The 23,627-nt window shown below is 39.1% G+C and overlaps 4 protein-coding genes and 1 long non-coding RNA gene across 11 annotated transcripts; 3 read left to right on the top strand and 2 right to left on the bottom strand.

Annotated features, from left to right (window-relative positions):
• Positions 1–1,018: 1,018 nt before the first annotated feature.
• Positions 1,019–2,801, top strand: LOC103930384. 3 transcript variants are annotated; one of them, XR_007255665.1, is made up of 3 exons: positions 1,019–1,153; positions 1,521–2,543; positions 2,740–2,801. It is a non-coding gene; the product is annotated as an uncharacterized LOC103930384 (long non-coding RNA). The 3 variants fall into 3 exon arrangements; XR_007255664.1 differs by lacking the exon at positions 2,740–2,801 and having other exon boundaries at positions 1,521–2,342; positions 2,456–2,543; XR_007255666.1 differs by lacking the exons at positions 1,019–1,153; positions 2,740–2,801 and adding an exon at positions 1,160–1,488 and having other exon boundaries at positions 1,521–2,342; positions 2,456–2,543.
• A 977-nt stretch (positions 2,802–3,778) lies between these two features.
• Positions 3,779–5,719, top strand: LOC103930383 (uncharacterized monothiol glutaredoxin ycf64-like). Its single transcript, XM_009339712.3, has 3 exons — positions 3,779–4,126; positions 4,837–5,106; positions 5,366–5,719. The coding sequence occupies exons 1-3, from the start codon at positions 3,904–3,906 to the stop codon at positions 5,419–5,421; spliced, it is 549 nt and encodes a 182-aa protein (XP_009337987.2). The 5' UTR covers positions 3,779–3,903; the 3' UTR covers positions 5,422–5,719.
• Positions 5,720–5,873: 154 nt separating this feature from the next.
• Positions 5,874–9,637, top strand: LOC103930380 (protein encore). 4 transcript variants are annotated; one of them, XM_048577263.1, is made up of 6 exons: positions 5,874–6,141; positions 6,682–6,804; positions 7,140–7,217; positions 7,352–7,423; positions 8,084–8,181; positions 8,553–9,637. In XM_048577263.1, exons 2-6 carry the CDS (start codon positions 6,683–6,685, stop codon positions 9,137–9,139), a joined length of 957 nt encoding a protein of 318 aa, XP_048433220.1. In that variant the 5' UTR covers positions 5,874–6,141; position 6,682; the 3' UTR covers positions 9,140–9,637. The 4 variants fall into 4 exon arrangements, with proteins under 4 accessions (XP_048433220.1, XP_048433219.1, XP_009337982.2 ...); XM_048577262.1 differs by having other exon boundaries at positions 5,875–6,141; positions 6,682–6,800; XM_009339707.3 differs by having other exon boundaries at positions 5,891–6,141; positions 6,700–6,800.
• A 503-nt stretch (positions 9,638–10,140) lies between these two features.
• Positions 10,141–14,337, bottom strand: LOC103930381. The gene is made up of 9 exons (XM_009339708.3): positions 13,599–14,337; positions 12,804–12,895; positions 11,970–12,670; positions 11,787–11,857; positions 11,548–11,637; positions 11,284–11,472; positions 11,061–11,153; positions 10,758–10,893; positions 10,141–10,493 (listed from the first exon to the last, which is right to left on the bottom strand). Exons 1-9 carry the CDS (start codon positions 13,965–13,967, stop codon positions 10,330–10,332), a joined length of 1,905 nt encoding a protein of 634 aa, XP_009337983.2. The 5' UTR covers positions 13,968–14,337; the 3' UTR covers positions 10,141–10,329.
• A 337-nt stretch (positions 14,338–14,674) lies between these two features.
• On the bottom strand, positions 14,675–21,575 carry LOC125473877 (ATP-dependent RNA helicase DEAH13-like). 2 transcript variants are annotated; one of them, XM_048577260.1, is made up of 11 exons: positions 21,375–21,575; positions 21,196–21,273; positions 21,042–21,116; positions 20,890–20,939; positions 20,731–20,791; positions 20,240–20,644; positions 19,585–19,830; positions 19,247–19,477; positions 18,489–18,602; positions 17,176–18,402; positions 14,675–16,723 (listed from the first exon to the last, which is right to left on the bottom strand). In XM_048577260.1, exons 1-11 carry the CDS (start codon positions 21,462–21,464, stop codon positions 15,263–15,265), a joined length of 4,038 nt encoding a protein of 1,345 aa, XP_048433217.1. In that variant the 5' UTR covers positions 21,465–21,575; the 3' UTR covers positions 14,675–15,262. The 2 variants fall into 2 exon arrangements, with proteins under 2 accessions (XP_048433217.1, XP_048433218.1); XM_048577261.1 differs by lacking the exon at positions 21,042–21,116.
• Positions 21,576–23,627: the final 2,052 nt, after the last annotated feature.

Genomic DNA, 23,627 nt, shown 5'->3' with positions numbered 1-23,627 from the left:
GTCGACCGATTATCTATCCAAGTCTCGGTCGAGAAAGGTTTTCGAACCTTTGTTGGCAGAGGTCACCTTGCTAGCCTTCTCGGCATAGTTAGGTGTTACGAATTACATTGCTCGGCGTACTGGTCGCCGAGTGGTTTTATGATTGGATACTCACAAGTGAGTTTCAGGGTTCGGCATTCCGACGGCCGAACTACGTTTACCATCAAGACATACATCACGTTCGAGTACCTGTGCCCATACACCTTGGTCTCGATTCGACGTGCTTATACTCTCACGAATATAATCACAGTGACCGAATCGGGCTCGGACGATTCGTGAACTCCGCAGAATTAGCAGCCTTGTCTTCAGGCTGTAGAACCCAGAGACCGAGAGTGTTCCTTTCTCGGTCGCAATCGCAAGTTAAAGAAGTCAGTGACGCGCTCAAAGCTACATCAACAAATTTTACTCCTCGGCCAGGCTCGGCCGACGAGTTGGCACGCCCCGCATTCGACCGAAGGACGTAGTTAGCTTATTAGTTACTCGGCCTGCGCGCCACGTAGGTTTTGTAATTTTTGGAGTCAACAGATACACACAGAGGGTGTATACTCTGATTCACCAAAGTTTTAAGTTCGTGTTAGATGCAATTTATCCATCTAAGTAAGAAGAAAAGAAACAAAATAGAGAATAAAAGAAAAAATCATGGCTGGGCTAGCCCTACTTTTAATTTGTTTGCCATTTCATTCTGTTCAATATAATAATGGCATTCGCTAAAGTAGCAACAATGCCATCATGCCCGTATTTGAGATGAGAAAAGAATTAATCTTGGCAATTAGTTAATGGGGATTTGCCATATATTTTATAGAAAAAAAATAATGAGGATTTGGTTATGAATTAGAAAAATAGAGCTTGTACAATGTATAGATTGATTTTCAGAAAAATACATTTCTGCATGATATATTTGTTTATGGTAATTAGCATGCATGGCAGTCCCATTCCATAAAGAGCTTGTTTGACAAAAATATATAAACGTTCAAACTGAACAAAAATTATACCTTCGAAGTATGTGTGTTTTGTCCTTGCTATAGCATGTCAAATTGCTGTCACAAAATTATTTTACCCCAGGTGGAGCTTGCAAGAACATTATTTAAGGATGGAAGACCTCTAGATTTGGAAGGTCAGTTGGAGTTCCTCACTATTTTCCAGCCATGTCTGCGTCTTTTATGTAATTCAAATACTGAATCATTCGTTAGTTTTAACTTATTCTTTAGCAGCTAGAACTAGTAAGAATGTACTTCGTCTGACTTGAAAATGCTTTTCATGTTGCTTCTTTTGTTGCTTATAATCTATTGTGTAAATGGTTCCCTTTCGTGCTTGATGAAGTTTGGAACTGATAGTGAAAAGAGCAATGGTTTATGTACTGTGGGATTCGCTTTTTTTGTGAAAGTTTTATGCAGCTTAAATTGTTTGCCATCGAAATCTCAATATATGAGTATTTTTCATGTCTCTTAGGTACGTGGTGAATGTGAAACAGCATCCTATAGGTACGTGGTGAATGTGAAACAGCATCCTATCTGCAAACATAATATAGCTCCTGTTAGAATCAATCCTTTTGATTCGCATTTGAAAAGGGCGGGGAAAATGATATCTTATTGTAAAATGTTGGCGGTGAGATTGGAACACTGTATTAAGTCTCTGCTAAAACTGGCCAGGACTGCAAATTTTTCCTTCCTTTTGGTTGATTGGTCACGACTGCATTTGACTCAACGGAGTACATTGTCTTGTTCGTATGTCAGAGTCTTTTCCAGTATGTATCCCGAATTACATTTTTCTTGCAAAGTGTAGATACGTTGTACTGATTCCAAAATCATAAGTTATAATAGGAATTGATAATTTCTTTTATCTCCGTCGTTATGTTTGAAAGCTTTATCAGAAATTGCTTCTGAGCGACTTTCAAAATATTCTATTGTCAATTGTATTGATTGGAGATATTGCAGAACTGAAGTTTGTACTTTGCCATGATTACGTTCTCATATAATTTGCTTTTATCTATGCGCTCTACTTCTGAATCTTACAGGAAAGTGCTTCATTGATCTTTGCAGGCCTGAAAAATTGCATGAGAAAAGGATACTACTATGTTGAAGGTGTTGAAGAATTGCTTTATGTATTAAAAGATAACAACTACGAGATGCATGCTTTCACAAACTATCCCATCTGGTTAGATGAAAATTCGACGATCTTGTTTTCTTATTAAGTCAAGCAATTTATCATGTTTTCAGGAAATTGATTTTGTATGCATGAGATGATCAAGGACAAACTAAACGTATCAAAATATTTATCTTGGACGTTTTGTTCATGTATAAACGGTATGTTAAGTGGTTTGACACTACACATGTTGAGATTCTCTTCCATCTGCTAGCTGCACAAGCATATCTACATGAACGTCTCAAGTCTCTTCCTATTCACTTTTGCGTTTCAGGGAAGAGGAAGCCCGACCCAGAATTCTATTTGGAAGTTGTGAGCCATCTAAAAGTTGATCCGGGAAGCTGTATCTTTGTCGATGACAGGTTTGTTACGACACAATTTTCATTGCACTGAAGTTCTTGCAGCATTTCTTTTGGTTGGTTACTTACGTTCATCTAGAGTCTCGTTTGAATTCAACACGTTGGTCTGTGCAAGTTCTGAAGGCGTAAAACTTGGAGACATTGAAGGAAATTAACTTCACATTGTAATTAGTCTTGTCGGTTCATGGTTTCATCACAGGATAAGAAATGTAGAGGAGGCGAAGGAAGTTGGCATGATCGGTCTACATTTCAAAAATGCAGATTCGCTTCGTCAAGATCTTTCACTGATGGGGATTGATATTTAAACGAAACAAACCAATCTTCAACAACAATAGTCGTCTTCATCCATTATTGTGTTTCATTTGTCATTTATATCAATTGTTTTTCCAGTTGCTTTCACGCTGGGAATGAAGATTTTCCCAGAACGAAACTATCTTTCTGATCAACTTCCAGATAGCTAGATGAACAACTGTGAAGATAATAAGGCCTTCATTATTTCTTCGTGGAAGCTCATTTGCTTGTGGGAGTAGTGTGAGGTTGAGTGAGACCAAATACAACTATACAAGGGTTCGTCTTTTACAAGGTGCGTCAAACGATTGATGTGATCCGGCAATCGAATTCAAGCATTTTCCCACATGTAAGAGAAACTATTATGTCAATGAAAAATATTTTACCAATCCAAAAGAAACTTATTTTTTGTTGCAATCTTACAAACATTATCTTCTTTTCTACACTAACTTGTAGTCTTGTATAATGACGGTTTAGCAATATTCATTTTCACTTGTAAGGACGAGGCTTCAGGTAGCAATGACATATAATTATATTATTGAGTTTTCACACCTAATTTTGATTAACTCTTGTGTTGCTTAATCGAATATTTTCTACCCGGAGTCAAATATCTCGTTGAGTTAGAATAGGATATCGTCGTATTAAAAACAAAAGTACTTATTTTTTTTCTATTAATATTATGGTTTAGTAGTATTCATTCTCACTTGACAAGTCGTTGGTTACTCACAATATCGTTGTATCAGTGAAAACTTTCCATTTCTATTTTTTAATTTTTGTTTACAAGAGGATGGTGTATAGACAACATCGTTTTCCGACACTCCAATAAAACGCCGTCAGCAAAATTTCTTTCGTGTATTTCTTATTTTTTTCAGGTGAATATTTTCTCATCCTAAAAAATAAATAAATTCCACAACCATACTATAGACCTCATCACAGCGCCCGACTTACCGAACCTTTTCCCTCATACCTTTGTGGCTGCCAGTTCTTGGAAATTTACAGAGGAGAGAGAGAGAACGAGGGAGAAGAGAGAGAGAGAGAGAGAGAGAGTTGAAGAAAGAAAGCAAAGTCTCGAAAGATGTGGTGTGTTGGGGCCTTGGACTCAAAAACCATAACTCCATCTGCCTCTTTTCCTCTCGCTGGAGCTGCGAGCACATCCCCCACCAATTCCCTCACTTCACTCCACTTCCACGGTGCCTCTCGGCGTCCCTGCCCTCCTTCCGCCGTCTCTCTTTCATATTACGCGTCCTTCGCACCCAAGCTTTCTTCGAAGAAGACCCTCTCATTCCGATGCTACGCCGGTACGCCACTTATCTTTCCCTCACTAATATTCTGCTGTTTATTGCTCTAATTCTGCAGTTCGATGTCTGCTTGTTGGTTGTTTATGTTGGGTAAATCTAGGCAGATTTTCTTGTGAATTTCGACGTTTTTGGATTTGGGTTGTGTTTAATTTGGATGAATTTGATGTCATTGAATCGGTATATCGAAAATTAAGATGCTTGTTGGACGATGATTACAAGAATTGATTTTTTTTTTCTGTTAAATTCAACAGGTGTAGAAGTAATTGTTCTAGTAAAATAATTGATTGGCAGTAAGATTGATGCTAAATGTATCAAATTGGAGTCTAGTTTCTTCGATACAAGGAGACTTTTTATGCAAATTAGTCACAATTATCATAAGGATCTTGGTTGCTGTCATGGTCTGATGAATGTAAATATTTATTGTCGAATAATAGATGTTAAACCGTTAACTATTGGCCAAAGTGGCATACTTCGTTCAAGTGATTGTTACGTTGCCTATTAGCGCGATTCACTGTTGTTTAAATTGTGTGTCGAATGAGGCCTTCCTTAGCAGCTGGTCGAGGAGAGAAGATTTATCATTTATGTACCCGTTATTTTAAAATTTCAGGATTGGATTATAGTGTCGGAAGTTCTTGTAAAGTGTCCAGATTTTTGATGTTTCACAAGGTACTAACTCTCTCATCCCCCATCGCTCCGCCCTTTTTGTGCAGCATTAACTCCGGAGCTGAAGAACACGTTGGACAAGGTTGTTACTTCACACAAAGTGGTTCTTTTTATGAAGGGAACAAAGGATTTTCCACAATGTGGCTTTTCAAACACCTGCGTACAAATATTGAGGTCTTTGAATGTACCGTTCGAAACAATAAACATACTAGAAAACGAACTTTTGCGCCAGGGATTGAAGGAGTATTCGAGTTGGCCAACATTTCCTCAACTCTACATTGAAGGAGAGTTTTTCGGAGGCTGTGACATCACTGTTGGTAAGTTAACCTAATTATTATGTATGTGAGCTTTTTATCTGCAAACTCGTGGTTCACCTCTACTCTTCGTCTTCATAGTCACATAATCAATGGAATTAAGTACAATGAACTTGAGGATAAGAACTGAGAGTTAAATGACGGAATTAGGTTTTGATGTGATCTTGATGTTTCATTGACGGATTTATTTTGCCGAGTACAGATGTGTATGATAGATTAGAGTTTGCAAGATGAAATCTTGATGAAACAATGTTCTTTGCAGATGCATATAAAAGCGGGGAGTTGCAGGAACTATTGGAGAAGGCAATGTGCTCATAAACAGTTTATACGAAGATATGCAAAAGGTTTCTCTTGTTCTTTTGGTGAATGGGGATTTGTGGATGTTGTGGAAGGAGGAACCGAACACACAGACTTTGGGTGCTAGAGAAGTGCTTATAAGTTATAACCATTCGAACTACGATTTCATTATGTATAAGTTATAACCTTTCGTTCTGTTCGGGTTCGGATGAATTAGAACATTTTATTTGAATCCAATAAACCATGGACGTATCAATCTTTGTGAACTTAAACTGTTGCTAACATCGCAATTAACGTATAAACGAATGTTATTCCCCTACGCATCCGAGTTCGAATTTCGCTACCAACAATTCATTACCTAAACTCTACAAGGGATGAGTGAAGATCGTATTCATTTTTTTCTTTCAAGAGCAACGAAAAGAAATGTGGGGCGGGGCAATTGAGGCAGTTGAAATTACAAAAAAGGACAAGAGGTACGTGGCAGGATATCATTGGTTAGTCACGTTGGCCGACCCTGAGATGGGTAAGACTATTGCTTAATGTCCTCCGACAGACACAAGTGCGACGATAGATTGACAAGGGAGGAACGAACCCACGACCAAACACCCACCACCGTTGAAGCAAATCTCAACGAGGAGAGAGATACCCGTTCCCTCTCCCTCTCTCTCTCTAGAGAGACTCAGAAATTCCTGGAATTTGATTCAATTCTTCGACAACATGAGTTTGACCCAGTTCGCCATGGTATGTTTTTCGTTAGCTTTAATGTTGTTTGTTGGTTGTTCTTTCGATTTTGCTATGAATTTAGGAAAAAGTTGTGTAATTTTTAATGATGCTCCAATCATATGTTCTGGGTAGTGCCTTTTTTTATAGAAAAAAATTTGTGTTTAATTTCTTGCTTTATGAACTAAAAATTATAAATTTTGGGAGTTTAGCGCTTCAAATTTCAATTTACCTATCACTCTATTTGAAATGTTAATGATTTAAGCTTTTTAATTACGAAGCGAAATTACTACTCTAAACTAGGAAGCAGGGGCTAGGGACTAGGGAGGGTTTAAACCCCGAAGGCAGTAAGCTTTATATCAAACCCCATATAAGGTTATGTAATTTTAAGAGAGCTGTTGCATAAATCTTTTGTTCTGCTAAATCTGCACATTGCCACCTCTGAGAGAATTTTAGAAAATAATGTCAAAGCATCAGATTAGACCAATCTTTGTCAGTTGTATACATATGATATGCTTTCAGTGCGGGAGTTCGTGTTTGAATCTCGATATTTCATACTAGAATGCTACCGAAATGCAGGTTGAGGAATTGGCTTCTCTTGTCAAAGACAATCTTACTTGCAAGCATCTTATTCTCTCAGTGGAAGAGTCCTTGGTGGAATTCCTTCAGAGTGATACCAGGCATGTAAGACAAACTGCTAAATGTTATCAGCATTGCCTTTTCTAATGAGATTAGTTTTTAGAGTAAAATCTTAAGATTATATCGAGCGGGAGTGATGCAATTCTTCATGGTATAGCTAGGGTAAAACTGGAGAAGTCATTAGTTTCGATTGGTGTTCTGTAGCATCTGGTTGTGGGTGTTACAGATGTTTTCGTCTTTTTTCTTTTTCTGCTGATCAGAGTAGATTCTTGTTGTTTTGATGTAGACCTTAAGATTACTGGGAAATCCTGTGAACCTCTTTTGTAATCATTGTCTGTGCTGTGACTACTAATATGAACAATAAAAAATTTGGGTTGCAGTTCCAGTGGGGTCTTGGAGTTGGAACCAATGAACTCATACAACCGTCTTCTGTTGCATCGTCTTGCGGATATATTTGGGTATTCTCCTTTCCGTCATATGTTTTGTGTCATATCTTTCCTTTTCGTTGCTGGGTAAATAATGTTTTTGTTGAAGATTGTTGAGCTCACGTGTTCTTGACTTCTGTGGGTAATCATATATTGCTTTTTGCTAGGTTTTCTCATGAATCTGTTGGTGAAGGAGAGGAGCGGCACTTAATTTTGGAGCGCTGCCCAGAGACCTCAATGTATGACCTGGAAATTTGTTGACATAAATTTTTTTCTTTACTTGCTGCACCTATTTGCTTATAAATCATGATGTATGATGTTATGCACAAAATATAATTACCGAGGCTTTGTTGGAAACCTTGCATGTTGACATGCATTCTTTCACATTGTGGGACGGAAAGACATAAGTTGAAATAAGACAAGTATCTTGTCTGCCAATCTGTACTTATCAGACTCCCAAGCGTTTCCATGAACGGGTGTGGATATGAGAAGATTGTCTAGTTTATGAACAGTGTGGCAGGAAAGAAAATGAGTGCTCTTTTATAGACAGTAGAGTGGGATGAGTGGGGAAGGGTGAAAGTAATTTTGAAAACTGTAGCATTGGAAGTAGTAATAGACTGGTTAAAGGGTTAGGGTACAAGAGTTGGAATTTCGATGTAATCATGCTTTTTGATATATGGCATAAGAGAAACTTGTCTGACTAGAATTCAACGCGTGTAGAATAGGTATCAGATTTCTTCGGACTGAACTAAGCAACATCGATCTTGTTTTTCTTTTGGAATTTGAAGTCAACAAACTAACAGTGATTTGGGTTATGAAAGTGGTTTAGGATTGATAGACCTAATTCTCAGTCGAGTGTCCTTGTTTTTCTTCTATTAATCAGTGTGTTTGGGCTGCAGACCTTCTATCCTTGTTGGTGATATTTTGTGGCAGTATGATGAGCCCGATTCTCCAACAACTTCACACCTGTTATTAAAGAGGACCGAAAGCCCCCCAGGTAATGAATTTCCCTTATTTTTCCGTTCTTGCTGTATCTTGTGCAATATAGTGACGCTTGATAGTAATACAATTAGTATCGTTCTCATGCGATCATCTCCATATTGTTGGTGTTCATATTATGAACTGTAATTAAATGCTCCAGTTGCAATAAACAATTGTACCATTTGCTAGTTTTCTTAATCTGTATTAATTTTAAAATCTAATGTTGTAATCTTGCAGTCTCAAGCTATGCTACAGATGGTTAGATATCTAGTTTCATAACAGATTTGGTCAATCAGTTCGGTTTGATGTAGGCTATGTAGAAATCTGTTTTTTTTATCTCCTATCATTCTCTTATCCATGCTAAATGGAGCCTTTTGTTGTTTCTAGTGTTGAGAACAAAACCACCTTTGCTCCAACATTCACTTGAGGAGAGAGAAGCAGCTTATTTGGCTGCTCGAGAGCGAATATTTTCAAGAGACTTGGGCGAGGTAAACGAATCTGTCAGGCAGAAGCCACGTAGTGACCCTGTTGTTGCCCGCCGGATGATAGCGCATGCACTAGGCCAGAGAATCAATCCATCCAGTCAGGGTTCTCCTCACGAGCATTGCAAAGCTTCTGGAGGGCAGACTGATGAATTACGTGTTCAAGGCAATGTTGTAGATGAGGCTGATTTGACCGCAGAATCTTTTCAGCATAGAGTCTCCCTTTCAAACGGAGATATGAACTCGCGTGGTGAAGTGAAAAACAACCACCGTAATAATAGTGGCCCAGCTCTGACCCGAAGTGAAAAGAAGACATCCCAGAAACAAGGTGACAATAATGGAAGAAGTGGACATGGTGTAGATGAGGAATACATCAAAAGGGAGCAAGTGGGAGCAGCAAAGAGGATGTTTGCTAATGCCTTGGGAATGCGTTCAGGGAAGAATGGTTCTCTCTCGAAATGCAGCGAGATAAAGCATGATAGCACGGAGTAATGGTTGAAGTGTTTAGAAAAGTATATCGGTTTGCTGTTTCATTCATCTTGTACCCGGTACACATCAAGCACCGGAGCATCTTGGGTCTTCAGTCAAGTGAATGGTTTACGGACATGTATTGAGAGTTCTTATGGCATGTGAGGAGATGCATGGCAAAAGGAGGGAAGCCTTTTGGTGGTAGAATGCTGGCGGCTGCTCAGTTCTGTATGGATGGACAACGATTATACTCATAGCCAGCCGATACAAGCAGCAGATTCTTCAGCTTCTGCCAATGTCGAAAATAGGTTGTGTTGATGATGGAAGTCGTCTGTATTGGTGGTGCAAGCATGAATAAATCGCCACTCAAAAATTATGCTTTCCCCCTTGATTCTGTTTCGCGACCTCATGTATTTGTTGTCTTAACATTTTCTCTACTTCTCGAGCAAAAGATCTCTTGAAAACTCGAAAAATTTGTGTGTTTTAATAAAAGTGTAAGCTATAACTCCCAATTTTTTATCAGTTTCGTGAAGTCCTACAAAAACAATCACGATTTATTTTCGTGTCATTTCTGCCCCGTAAGCTTGTTGAAGTTCATGGACGTTCTCAAGAGGCATTTCGCCCGCCGGAAACCTGTTCTAGACTCGATTGTGTGAGCTGTAACGAACGGTTCTCCAAATTTCTGACAGAACAAACTTAAAACCTATTTTCTTGTTATTTTCGCTGTCCCACAAGCTTCTTCACTTTTTAGTTTAGGGAGGCCGCTAGAAATCGGTTCTGGCATGACCAGATGGCACACCAAACCAATATCGTTGTATAAAAAAAATTTAATTTTGTATGTATTAGTTGTTAGTGGGAGGTACTGATCTAATAATCCACGCTAGACGGCTGGCCACCTTCCCGATTAATCTTTAGGCGTTTGAAAATTAAGAAAAAGCATCTAGACCTGCTTAGGTGTCTGCCTAGGCGTTAGGCCTCAGCACGCCGCCTGACTAGCGCCTAACGTCTTTTAAAATCTTGGTGGAAGGAGAATCAATGATGATCAAACTCACATTAAAGTATATAGGCATGAGGAGTTTACCTTTTTACTCAACTCGGCTGCTTAACGTTTTCTGCACGATGATGGTTTTACAGTCGCTCTGTACTTGCATGGTCACTCTTGCCAAATATATGAAGCGTAATCGGAGAGTACAATTTACACTCACGCATGCAAGCTACGTTTGGCTTTCTGTTACAGAAAATGAGGATTTTGTAGCTAAAGAATGGAGCAAAGACTGCGCAGCTACTAATTGTTCCCTCAACGTAACGTTGTACTCGTGCAAACTTCTAAGACTCTTTTGTACATCAGACATATCCATTTCAGAAGCATCCTTCAGTTCTGCAGTGAAACACAAAATTTAAGGTAAGCACGGAAGTTGGCAAAGAGCGCCAGCAATCCTGGTTTTAAATCGAAACTCAATGGCTGCTTGTATCTGAAGTTTACATTTCATCTCAATATACACCGTCGGAACCATCAAAGTTTGTACTTCATCCAATCATTTCACCAGAGATACAAACTTAAAAAGCAAAAACTCCGACCTTGAATGGAACAAAAAAAAGATGGTAGCCCTGTACAGCTATACTTCATGAGTTTAGCTCTTACCTAGTGACGGTGGTGGAGGAATGATATCATCGATTGTCGGAGTTAAGGCTTTAGGCGGGGAGGAATCTTCTTTAGATGCGCGAACAAATTGCTGTTTTCCATCCTCTGTAGAGCCAAGCGATTCCATTTGCAGATGCTGAAGACATAAGGTTGAAAGAGATACACAAATTTAAAATGTCGTTCACTGATGATGAGTGACGTAATTGTAAGAAATACAGCATTTCAAAACTCTGTATAGATGAGTCGGAATTCTCAAATATTGATTTGAATTCCCAAATTTCGGGTTTAAGAAGAGTGACTCACAGAATGCGATGAACTTTCTTCTGGGTTCAGTGTAGTTCCCGGTGTAAATGATTTCACACTCCCAACAGTATCAGAGCACTCTTGAACCACAGTCTGCGAGATCAATAAAAAGTTAAAAATAAAAAAGTGACTTTCTTAAAAAGAAAGTACAAAACATTATGAATCAGAACCTGGAAATCAGGTTCCTGTGGATCTAAACAAAGACAGAAACATAGAACATTACCTTCTTCTTAGGCAAGCTGAGCTTCCTGTTAAAACCAATCGCCATTTCTTGTTGCCTTAGCTTATGTGATGATCCATTTCGATGAAATGACTGTGTACCAAAACTAACGCAACCTGATCCCTTGTTTATGCTCTCGTCATAATCATCCAATGCCTTGCTGCCCCATGTATACATCACATATTTCCTCAACTAGTTAAAAGCACATGTATCAGTGAGTGTTATTATATGAATTTAACTAAAATAGAAAAATTTGAAAGAAATTACTTTGTCCCAGTGGTCTTGAGCTTTTCGCCGATTTCTGATCCTCCGCAACACGATATCTTCATTGCGGAGTTTTTTTATCCTGAACTCACACTACAAAAGTAAACAACAAAATTAGGAAACCATGACCATAGTTTTCTCACCCAGATTTTTGCATTAGGCTTTCCTTCTTCATAACCTTTATAATCGAACATGAACATAGCAATGAAGAAAAAAAAAAAATTTAAGATCAAGTAACGTACTTGCACCAGAAGGTACAAAAAAATGCCAATGCAGATGCAATAAAGGCCACCAATATCCGCAAGGAACCTCACTGCATGTCAAGGTAGACAAAAATATTAGATAATCAAAACTTTAACTAAGATGTTGTAGCAAGAAAATCATTCATCTTTTTGGGGTCGTTTTCATTGATGTAGAATACTCACCAGGACCCAGAATGTTTTGGTTATCTATCTCCACGATATAGGCAGAGAGAAAGTTGATATATAATGTACTGTTGAGCATTCCATCGTTGGAATTTTCAAGGGACGCTCGGAGCTGACTTGCATCACTGAAAGATGAACCCGGAACAAACTCATGAAACAGAGGTTGGACGAGCCTTAGATCATGATGATTATGGTATATCTGGGGAAATAAACTGAATTTTAATACATTTGTAGTAGTCCCTCTGAATGTAACTGGTGTATCATCCAAACTACTTCCATTCTTTAGGGTTCCGCTAACAAAACTAACATGCTTTTTGTTAGCATGACTCCTTGTACTGAGAGTGAACTGAAATCCAGCAGCAGCAGCAGGATTGTTAGGAAGATCGACGAACTGCCATGAAATGTACAAATTGTCTTGAATTGGTTGACAATTACTGCACCTAAGATTTATAGTTGGTCCTATACTTGTATTCCGACACGAGTAGTTCCCGAATGTTGACAGAGGAGCCAGTCTGTAGTCGATGAAGCCAGGATTTCCAGTAACTAAAGTACCAAGACCACGTAAGTTTGAACAACTCATACTAGAAACCGTGGTTATGTTAAATTCCATGTCATTCTTGAAGGCGGCCAAATCAGGTGCATTTGTTGCTCTAACGTTATGCACCTCGATACTTCTTTTTGATATGTTTTTGTAGAGCAACCTGTGAAGAAACTGAAAATCCAAGTAAATATAAGCTAATTTATAGAAACCCAGAAAAGATCTGCACAGCACAGCTAATAAAATCAGCAAGAAAGAAGTGATGATTCGAAAAAAAATTATATCAAAATACTCACGCAGCAAACAAACCAATGAAGAGAATCCAACTTGCTATTGAGAACATTCCACCAAGTTCCGTTTTCCGTTTCTTAACTACTTTTTGATCATCCTGTGCCGGAAATGAAGCTAGTTAACATCCATTTGCATAACTTGAGATCGCAATGGAACACAAATCTACTTGTAAAGCTGCCATAATCTAACAAAATTGAATGTTGAAAGTGCATTCAACAAGTAGCCACACAAACAATCCACGACAGATCAGTTCTCCAAATAACAAGTTTGCATATGATGCCTTAATCTCGTTTCTTCGCCTAGAGATGTTCTTACCTCTACTATATAGGCTCAAAGAAACCAAGAACAAAGAAGATAAAAGAAGTTCAGATTCGTAAACAATACTGCCTTTTAAGTTCCGAGCAGCAACATTTTGAGGACATATCAACCGGCAACTGAATTTCTCACAATTTTCCTTTTAAATAGATTCCACACACCCTTTTTCTTCCCCTACACATCCATGTTTAATTCTTTTTATTGTTTTTGTTCGACTTAATCAATCCAATGGCCATAAATAAATAGAGAAAAATGGCGTGTGATTATCATTTTCCTACTCGAAACTACTCTATTCTACGGGAGGAGGGAATTCGAAGTTAGTGATGAAAAAAAACGGACACACTACCCGACCAACTAGCCTAACACACATCCGCCATTTAACGGCTGCATAATTTGCATCAAAGATTTAAATAACACCAATAAATAAATAAAAAAATGGCTTGGCTAATAAAAGATGGTTAATAAATAAATAAAAAGATAATTACCAGCCAATGCCTAGTGGCAAAGCAAACATCCAATCTGCTAATCCACCACCGGAGCCGGAACCAAATGCTCCGACCATCGTTGTCGAGCTTGATAAACCTGAGGAAGAAGCAAAAGCAGAGCCAAGAGAGCAGGAGCACAAGCGTGGCCTCCAAGAAGACGGCTTGGGATTGCGTGAACTTTTTGATGGAGTCAAAGGAGAAGATGGTCCCCGCGAATCTTATGGCGTAGCTGTCGACGCCGCCGCCGGTGGAGATGGTGGAACTGGTGGCAAACAGGACGCAGCTGGCGGCGGTCTGGTTTAGAATGTACCCAACTGCGCAGGCGCACTGGCTGCCATTGTAGCTGATGCTGTTTGGCGGACATGGCATTCTTTTTCTTCTTCTTTCTTCTTGTTTTTCAGAGAGAGAAAGACTGGATTTTTAGAGAGAAAAAGAAGATTTGTATGTTTTTTAGGTGGAATAAAGCCAAAATAATTTGTGGGATTTGATGAGAACAAGAAAAGTAAAAGTCGAAATCTTGGACGGAAGAGTGAGTTTTTTTTTTATATATGGAGGGTACCGTTGTGATGTTTTTGGTTGAAACTTGTGTTGTGAAAATCGATGATTTTGTCCGATGCTCCCTCAAAATTTATGACCGAGTGGAGAGTTTAAAGTAATGATGATTAGAAACAGTGTATTTGTATTGTATTTTGGTTTGATTTTATTTTCTGGGTAAACAAAGAAAAGAAAATCAAACTCAGAATTTTAAGTTGTAAAAGTGAATGTTTTTAAGTAATTGAACTACAAATTTGTTGCGAAAAGTAGCCTTCTCGTGAAGAACAAAGAAAACTTTAGAAAAGGAAGGTGGGTTGGGTTGGATGATACTCGTTGTGGTGTTTTTTGAGTCAAACTATAACACCTACATGTGTGTGCTAGAATGTGAGAGAGAGAGGGAGAGGGGATATTGGGTTGGGTTGGAATGTGACGAGTCTTTTTGATCCCTTAAAAAGTAGATTATTGTGACGAAACTAACTACTGATATTCTAAGAAGAAAAAAAAATTAATATACTCGGCCTATATGTACTTGTACAGAAAAGAAAACAAATAATCCAAATGTATTAGATCAAATCACCAGGGAAATGGAGGGCACGTGGGGATGCAGCCTTGCTTTAAGGGATGCCACTAAATTACAGAGAGGGAGAGAGATGCTAATTCCTGAATGATCGACGGATCCACCACCCATCTCTTTCTTCTTCTTTTTCTTTTATCTTTTCTACTATTCTCCCCCTTTTATCAAAGCAACTTTTGAATTTGCAAACCATTTTTAATTAATGGAGTAATGCTCTCTAGAAACGTGGACTTTGACACACTTGTTGAATTACTCTCTGATACAATAATAGAGAACCTCAACAAGTACGCCAGTTCGATCACCAGGGGTGTTTCAATAGTTAGAAACGAATTCTATGCTCGTATTACGCAAAACAATGTCCTGGATTTCATTTTTGATGCATGTGAATCATACAATGATGGCCAACAGAAGCTGAAACTGCAAGGCCGAAATTTTGTTGGATACTGCCCTGTTTGAAACAACATTAGCCTGGTTGAGTACCACTTAGACCATCAACAAGTATCTAGTGTTGAAAAAACATGGTCGGTATGCTGGCCAAACTTGCAAACCAGCACTTCTATTTTTTCACTTTTGCTTTCCTCCATGTCTTGGGGAATCGTTCTTCAGGCTCTAAAAGAACTTCAATGTGCATTTGCGACCAAAGAGTTTCAAAATTCTTGCGGCGGAAACTCTCTTGAAACCAGTCCAGCATTTCTGTTTTCAATTCGCTGGGATTCTCCTTCCAGACCTTTCTTAACATAGCACAACTGTCTATCTTTTTCATTCTCAGCTTGGCCAAAAGATTCCCTACCCGTGCTTGACCTGCTGCCTCTGGCCTTAAAACAGTAGCAGGAGGGGCGGCCATAGACTCGAGAACACATCTTAAACATGGCAACACCTGGCCGTTCAGCAAACCATAAGCGAAAACAGACACTCGGTCTTTATAGTCTTCAATAGGATCAGTATGCAGTGGAAGCTCCCATAAATGAGGACCAAAGGCTGGAATGACATAATGTAATACTCGGTCATTAAGAGGCTCATAGTAAGGTTTGGTATCCGTCCGGGGTGCCGAGAAAGTGCACAGAGACCGAGCATACTCAACAAGCCATTCTGTTTTTACACTAGTAACACCGTGCATGTAAGGACGTCTTGTCTGTATCAACTCACTGTATACCAGAAACTCGGGGGCTGAATTAGAAACAGACGACCAACGGTGGAGAAACACTCTCTCTTTAAGCATGCAGGCTTGATATCGAACTGCATGAACTTTTCTATCTCCTTCAGATGACCCTGAACTTCCTCTAATGCGTTTCGCAACCCTATCTGCCCAACCAGCACAGATAGCTTGGCGTAGGAGCTCTTCCTCATACAATGAAAGAGGGATCTTACCATGGGAAACCCTCCAAACATGTTCAACATCTTCCCGACTTCCAAAAGTACATGAAAAGTCATTCTCGCCACCAGAAACACCACTTTGATTAAAGACAAGCTGGAGTAGTTGCTTTCTCAGCTTGGACATCTCCTCCATTGTTTTTGGGTGTAGACCGTTGGCATTACAGAATTCCACTGGGCTCTCTGCAAGTTCATAGCACTGCAAAGCAAAAGCTACGGACAGAGCATCGCTGCTGGGATTAGAAAATTTTTCACGGAACATTTTCACAGTTTCTTTTAGTTTCTTCCTCCCCAATTTCTCTAGCTTGTCTATAACTTTAATGTTCCCGTCCATGTTTAATTCATGGCTTTCTTTGTGGCTATCTTCAAACTGCCTTACAAAAGGATTTGACAAACTCAAAGCAGCAGCTGCTGCAACTGCGTATGCTAGCACTAAATTAGCTCCGGAACTCTTCTTCTTACTCAGGACTTGAATAACAGTAAGGAGCATCCTAGCGTGGCGAGGACTCATGGGGTAATGAGCCATGGCCCTCCCTAGAGGTGTCAGTCTTCCACCTTTGTCAAGTGCTTGAAGAATCTTCAAGCAACGCTCTGCTTCATCCAAGGCAGCACCATCTGGAGGAGTTGGAAATGGAAAATTGGATACCTGGATGCCCAAAAAACAAGGTCACATAGTATAACACCAGTCCAGGCGTAAAAGAGGAAGCATAAATAAGACCATATAAAACATTATTACCAAATAGCATCAAGATAAAAAAAAAATTAACATACGTTCAGGTGAAACAAAACACTGCCTAAAACCTAGTAAGAACCATCCAAAACCATGAACAAAAGAAGATGGACGATACATCTACAGCCAATTAGATACCACACCTAACCCCATGAGGTCAGTATTGTCAATTTTATGCATAGTCGGAAAATGCACACCCCCCACAAATCAAGTTACTGAAAAACAACTTAAAAATGTTTTATGGTACATCAATATCTTAGGGATCAGTATATGTGTACCCACTGTTGTAAATTGTTAACATGAAAAACAAGACAGCTAGAAGATTATAAGAGATATAGACCTAACACTAAAACACATTTTGCACCTACCTTGTCAATATTCATGGATTTCATGAGAAGGACAACACCATCCACAGGGACCTTAGATATTTCAGCCAGAGAAAAATCAGGAAATATGTTACTATATGCTGCAGAAGAATACAGACGGTAACAGTGGCCAGGCCCGGTTCTTCCCGCTCTTCCTGCACGCTGAGCAGCCGATGCCTTACTTATCCACTGTACTTCATATGTTTCCATGCCACTTGAGGAATTGTAGTTCTTCACTTTCTCTTTTCCAGTATCGACAACATACTTTATCCCAGGTATAGTTAAAGAGGTTTCAGCCACATTAGTGGCCACAACAACAAGACGTTCTCCTTCCTTGACTTCTTCAAATACACGAAGTTGAGCTGCCGCAGGCAGCATTGCATAAAGAGGGAGAACATGCAATCCGCCAGGATAATCATTGTTTTCAAACCCACACTTTTTTCCCATGCTAGGATTGCAAGAGTCTACAGTATCTGAAATAGGTTCTTTCACATCAGAGTTGGAGTTTAAAGAAGTTTTTCCAGCTAAAGCTTCAAAAGCGGCTTTCAGTGAAGCAATTCCCCGCTCCTCTCCTAAAACTTTAGCAACATTACTATCATTTTCAGGGATATCATGGAACAATGAATCCCCATCCTCGCCAAAACTTTCCAGTTCACTCCCTGTTTCTGAATCATATGAGGCATCCAACTCATCCTCATCTACATCATATTGATCTTCATCAATAGAGCTAAATCTATCAGTCTGATGGCCCTCTGAACTTCCATGAACCTCAAACGCTTCATTAATCTCCTTCATGTCTATTTCCTCAGCAGAATTTATTTCAGAAACTTCACTGGCATCACTCCTCTTATCTCCTTTAGATGTTTTTATAATCTGTGCCTTTGAAGCTCTACGCAGTTTTTGGCACAAGTACTCTACTTCCCTCTGCCCAGTGACAAACACAAGTATTCCCCCATGTGGCAGCCTCTTGTGAATTGCCAAGACTTTTTTATATGCTTGCTCAATATAATCCTTTTCCTTAGTTCTCTTTGAGAAGTGAATGGATACAGGAAACTGTCTGGTGGGAACTTCTATAACTGGTGGGGGATCATGAAAAAGCTTTTTACCAGAAATGAAGTCTTCCACTCGCAAGGTGGCACTCATCAGAACAAGCTTCAATGGAAAAATCCTTTGATCAGGACTTATAGTTCTTCCTGAAAGCATTTCTTTTTGCTGCTCTGCATATCTTTCCTGCCACCAGATGCAAATCAGTACAATAAAAGGGTCAAAAGCCTTGACTAACAAAATTCTTGGCAATAAACATTATTGAGTTTCACCTCGCGAGTACGAATTACACGTGAAAGCATTCCAATAAGTATGTCGGTGTTCAAGCTCCGCTCATGAGCCTCATCAAGAATTATGACAGAGTATCGCTTCAACAAAAAGTCATTCTGTACCAAAAAAAAAAAAGAGCTTGCTTTAACTACGCTGAACATATATTGCATAAACGTGACAGCAAAAAAAAAGATGGAAATTGATCCCAAGAAGTAACGATCAATCCTCGTACAATTGAGAAAGGGGGAAAACCAAAACCATTATATGTTCAGTTCAGGACTGAATAAAAGTGGCCCATTTGAACGTCTTCATGCTAAAGTATATTGTGCAAATAATATTTAATGATCTAGTAATTCCATCCTCATGGTTCAATAGTATGTATATAAATATATACATGCATATATATCATAATACTGCAACTTGACATTAATGGCTTCATTCTTATCCTTTGTTGGCTTTTTGATAAGATGAGAGAAACAAGCAAGGAATGTGAGCGAGAAGAAGGGGGTGTTACTTTCAAGCAAAAAAAGGAATGATATTGTTGGTCTAATTCCATTATCTAAAACCATCTGTTTATCATGTTCCCCTCAAAACTAAACCTATACAGATGTAACATTATGTGCAAATAGTTTGGCCTAAAAATTCTGATCACACACGTACATGCGCACACACACAGAGGACAAGTAGCGAAAAGGTAATTGTTTGATGCACAGTTATTTATATCATGATATGCATAGAAAAAACTGCTTGGCTATTGAACCTGAAGTTCTCGTAGTAATATTCCATCTGTCATGAATTTGATGGAGCAACTTTCACCAATCCTTTTGTCATACCTAACTTGAAACCCAACCTCTTTACCTAAATGAAGACCAAGCTCATATGCCACACGCTTAGCAGTAGCAAGGACTGCAACACGGCGAGGTTGAGTAACACCAATTATACCACTTCGTACAGAAGAGGAACTAGAACCAAAGCCAGCTTCAAAAAGAAACTGCAATATGTGAACCAAAATGTAGGAATTAGGAGAGTAAAGGAAATCAAGATCAAGCATACACAGTAAAGATAAATATAAAAACAATAATATAGAAATAAACCTACCTGAGGAACTTGGGTGGTTTTACCACAACCAGTCTCTCCGCATATAATAACAGTGGAATGGTCATTAACAGCCTCCATTACCTCCTGCTCCATCATTATTATAGGGAGATCCTTCCTTGTGTTTTCAACTTCCTCAGGTCTTGATACGTGCACTATGGTTGGGGAAATTAGAGGCCTCGGTGCAGGAGAAATTGATGATTTACTCACCCTGCTGACATTTGCTTTTGGTGTCTCTTTTATGTGGTCCTATGCAAATCCATCCCCAGGTACAGTTAGTTGGTAGCAGTCATATATAAATGAATGTCAGCCAGATATACAAAAAATTGTAATACCACAGTTCTAACTACTGTTACACAGTAAAGTATAGCATGTTGATTGTGTCTTGCACATTGTTAGTTTGTTACCCTTACTACTTATCCAAAATCCAATGTGATATCGGATTGATCATAGGCCATTATTTGTTTGTTCCTGTTGTTATTCTCAACTGAGAAGGAGGGAGTATCGCTACAATAGAATATATGCCCAAAGAGCAACAAAAATTTCCTTTTTAAGATGCATCAACCAATAATGGGATTTGATGTAATCAGTTAGCAAAATGAATAACATGAAGAAAAGATACTTTGAAGAACTCATAATGTGATGAAGAGAAACATACTGTCTTTGATATTTCATTATCACCATTCACACATGAAGTGGGAGAAACGTTTGTATCTTGTTGCAAAGACATTTCAAGTTTGTTGTTAATAGCATTTGTAATAACTGACGAGGCAGCAGCAGTTCCGCCATTGACGCCTTGCCCTCTGCCACAAACTTGACCCTGAGATGAGTCCAATGAAAAAGATGTCTTCTTTTGGATTTCTTTTTGTAATAACTTTGACTGCACCAGGTCATTCTTGGCAATATCCCGCCTTGATTGAGTTTTTTCTACCTCAGGTTCACTTTCACTACAAGTATGGTCTCTATCTACCTTGTTAAATGGTTGGGGGTCAGTCATGAAAGCTTCAAAGCCAGCTTTGGAAAATAGTACGGCCTTCTGACGTTTCTCCTTTTTAGACTCAACCTAAAAACATAGTAATTAAACAGAATGAAACTCCTATTATGAATAAAGAAATGCATCAAAATTTGATTAAACTGGCAAATACAAACCTTGCCAATGTTCTTTGAAGACTGCAGAAGAGAATATGCAGCCTCTGGAAGCTCATATTTCCTGATAAACGTAAACAACACAAAATTAATTTCATCAAACCCCATCTGTATATCAAACAAGAAGAGGGGAGGGAGCAAGGAAGGTATATGTAGGCGTACTCTAAGGCCTCAATGCTTTTGGAGATTGAAAGGGCTTTTTCCTTCTCATCCTGAAGAATTAAAACACAGCAAACCATTCCAAATCCAAATCAACTTAAGAGAGAACCGAAATGAAACAAAACGAAAATGTACAGGTACATACACCAACACACCTCCAACTTCTTCAGCTTCCTCTGCTGGGATTTGCTAACCATTGGTGCTTTTGATTTATTGGGTTTTCCACTCCCCTACGGTAAAATCAAATTAAGCGAAGAACGAAACAAAGATCAAAACAAATCGAAAACGCAGACAGATAAACCAACGAACCTCCAACTTCTTGAGCCTCCTCCGCTGGGATTTGCTAACCGTTGGCGCTTTTCTTCTTTTAGTGGGTTTTCCACACTCCTAGGGTGAAATCAAATTAGATTCAGGAACAAATTAATTGGAATTCATTGACAGAAAAGAAAGAAGGCAGTGATATCAGTAAATTAGTTTCAGTTTTTCACCTGATTGGTGACCTTCCTTTTGTTCCCTCTCTTGGCTGGCAATACGAGGGCGTTGCTATCTACCCCGCCATCTCCCAAGCAAAGTTCCATGGTTGGTTCGTCGACTTATCTGCCGGCCTTTGCTTCACGCCACAGCCCCAGAACGACGGTCGAACAGGCTGACGTCACTGATTTGATGTTCAATGACAGGGTTTAGGGTTCAAGTAGTAGTTGCCCATAAACCTAAACCCTGGCTGGCCTATCGGAATTTTTTTTTGTTTTTTTGTTTTTAAAGTAGACTATTGGTGCAAACCACCATTATCCATCACTTTCAAGAGATAGAAAGAGTTACCGAAACATTATTTCAGACTCTTCCTGACCACAAGTCTGGCTTCCATATCAGCAGAGCGTTTCAAACCTGAGACCTCCAATTTTTAATTTTAAAGAAGTCTCGTACTTCGTCATTTACATTGAACCACCAGCTCGTGATTTTTCTATCGTAAATATGGAAACATAACCATTTTGAGAACCACATAATGAAATATAGCCTATGTTTTCCATTTGTTATCAAATTAACCAAAATTGAAATGAAAGGACTTAGTTACCCACAAGTTAACTCTTTCTTTTCCTCCTACCTCGGCTGTTTGTCTCCTATGTACCTGGATTTGGATCCTCTCCTGAGCAGGGGGTCCGAATCCTCCTGACCATATAACATGGACCGTTGGATCAAAATTCAACAACTACAATTATTATAACTTTTAAAGGGACTCCCTGTTTGTAGCCGTTGGATCAAAATCCAACGACCTTTGTTATCTGGTTAGAGGGATTCGGACCATCTTCTCAAGAGAGGATCCAAATCCCTACGCACCTAATTTCTCAATGCTAATCTCAATCTCAATCCCTCAATTGATTTCGAATCAAAACCTTCAATCGATTGGTTGCCCAGAATCTGCACGCACATAATGGAAACATTGATTGTTTGGATGCTGAGAAAACGCAAGAAAACAATAGGATTACGGTTACAATTTGAAAATCAATCTGATCCAGTACCTATCTGTATCCGAAAAGTTACGAGTCAGAGAGGAAGAGCAATACATGCTATCATGATCTAAATTGTTATGATCCCACATCGGCTACACCAAAAATGGTGTAGTGGTACTTAAGTCCTTGGGTCCTCCCACCTATCAGGCTAGTCTTTTGGGTTGGGCTCTTCTCTTGGGTTTGAGTACCTAACATTCGTATCAGAGCCTGGGTTCCGACGCTGCGGAGGGGGAGACCTGGAAAGGCCTACCTTAACGGGACGACCAAAGGGTGCACTGCCATTAAAAGTGAAAGCCACCAAAGTAAGGAACTCCGTGGGCGTCGGGTCCCGACCCTGCAGAGGGGGCAATCTGGAAAGGGCTACCTTAACGGGACGACCAAAGGTTGCGCCGCCATTCAGAGTGAAAGCCACCAGAGTAAGGGCCGCCGTTGGCGTCGGTTATTCCGAAGGGTGGTGTGATGTTATGATTCCACATGGGCTACACCAGAAAATAGTGTAGTGGTACTTAAGTCATTGGGGTCCTCCCACCTATCAAGCTAGTCTTTTGAGTTGGGCTCTTCCCTTGAACTTGAGTACGTAACATAAATTATCTAATATTTGATATTACTGTCTTCCTCCCTTAAGGAATTCAGTTTAGGGCAAGGAAATGAGAAAGTGTTGTGTTGGATTGGATTTGGGAGATTCTTCTGCAAAAATGAATGCTTTCTCTTTCTTCAACCTCGTGGAGCGTAGGAGACAAACAGTAGAGGTAGGAGGAGGAGAGTTTTAACCTACGGGTAATTAAGTCTTTTTCACTTCAATTTTGGTTAATTTTATAACACATGAAAAACATAGGCTATATTTCGTTAGGTGCTTCTCAAAATGTTTATATTTTCAAATTTCCCCTGCCCTACTTGGGCTAGTTTGGTGTTGCTTACTTTATTAAAAAAAACTGTGAGAATAAAGTAAAATAAAATTATTGAGTATTTGGTAAATTGTAATTTTGGAATTTAGATCTCATTCGAATAAGATTCTCACATCTTATTCATTTATTGTGCATCATGCAGTTAGAAACCATTTTGAATTCTTTATTTAAAACTAAACACAAACATTACCTAACGAAAGCTAGCCGCACGATGTACGATGAACAGATAAAATCTATCTTGTCCTCGCGAAGAGGATTCGGAGAGGATTTCCATCCGTATTTGGAATATATGTAGGAATATACTTATCATTTGAAAATTCATTATATG

Source organism: the organism of the source record quoted next, unplaced genomic scaffold (genome assembly GCF_019419815.1).
Source record: "Pyrus x bretschneideri cultivar Hongxiangsu unplaced genomic scaffold, Pyrus_bretschneideri_v1 Contig11, whole genome shotgun sequence".
Lineage (NCBI taxonomy): Eukaryota > Viridiplantae > Streptophyta > Magnoliopsida > Rosales > Rosaceae > Pyrus > Pyrus x bretschneideri.
The sequence above is the reverse complement of the archived record's forward strand: the minus strand, read 5'-3'. Positions and strand labels throughout refer to the sequence as shown.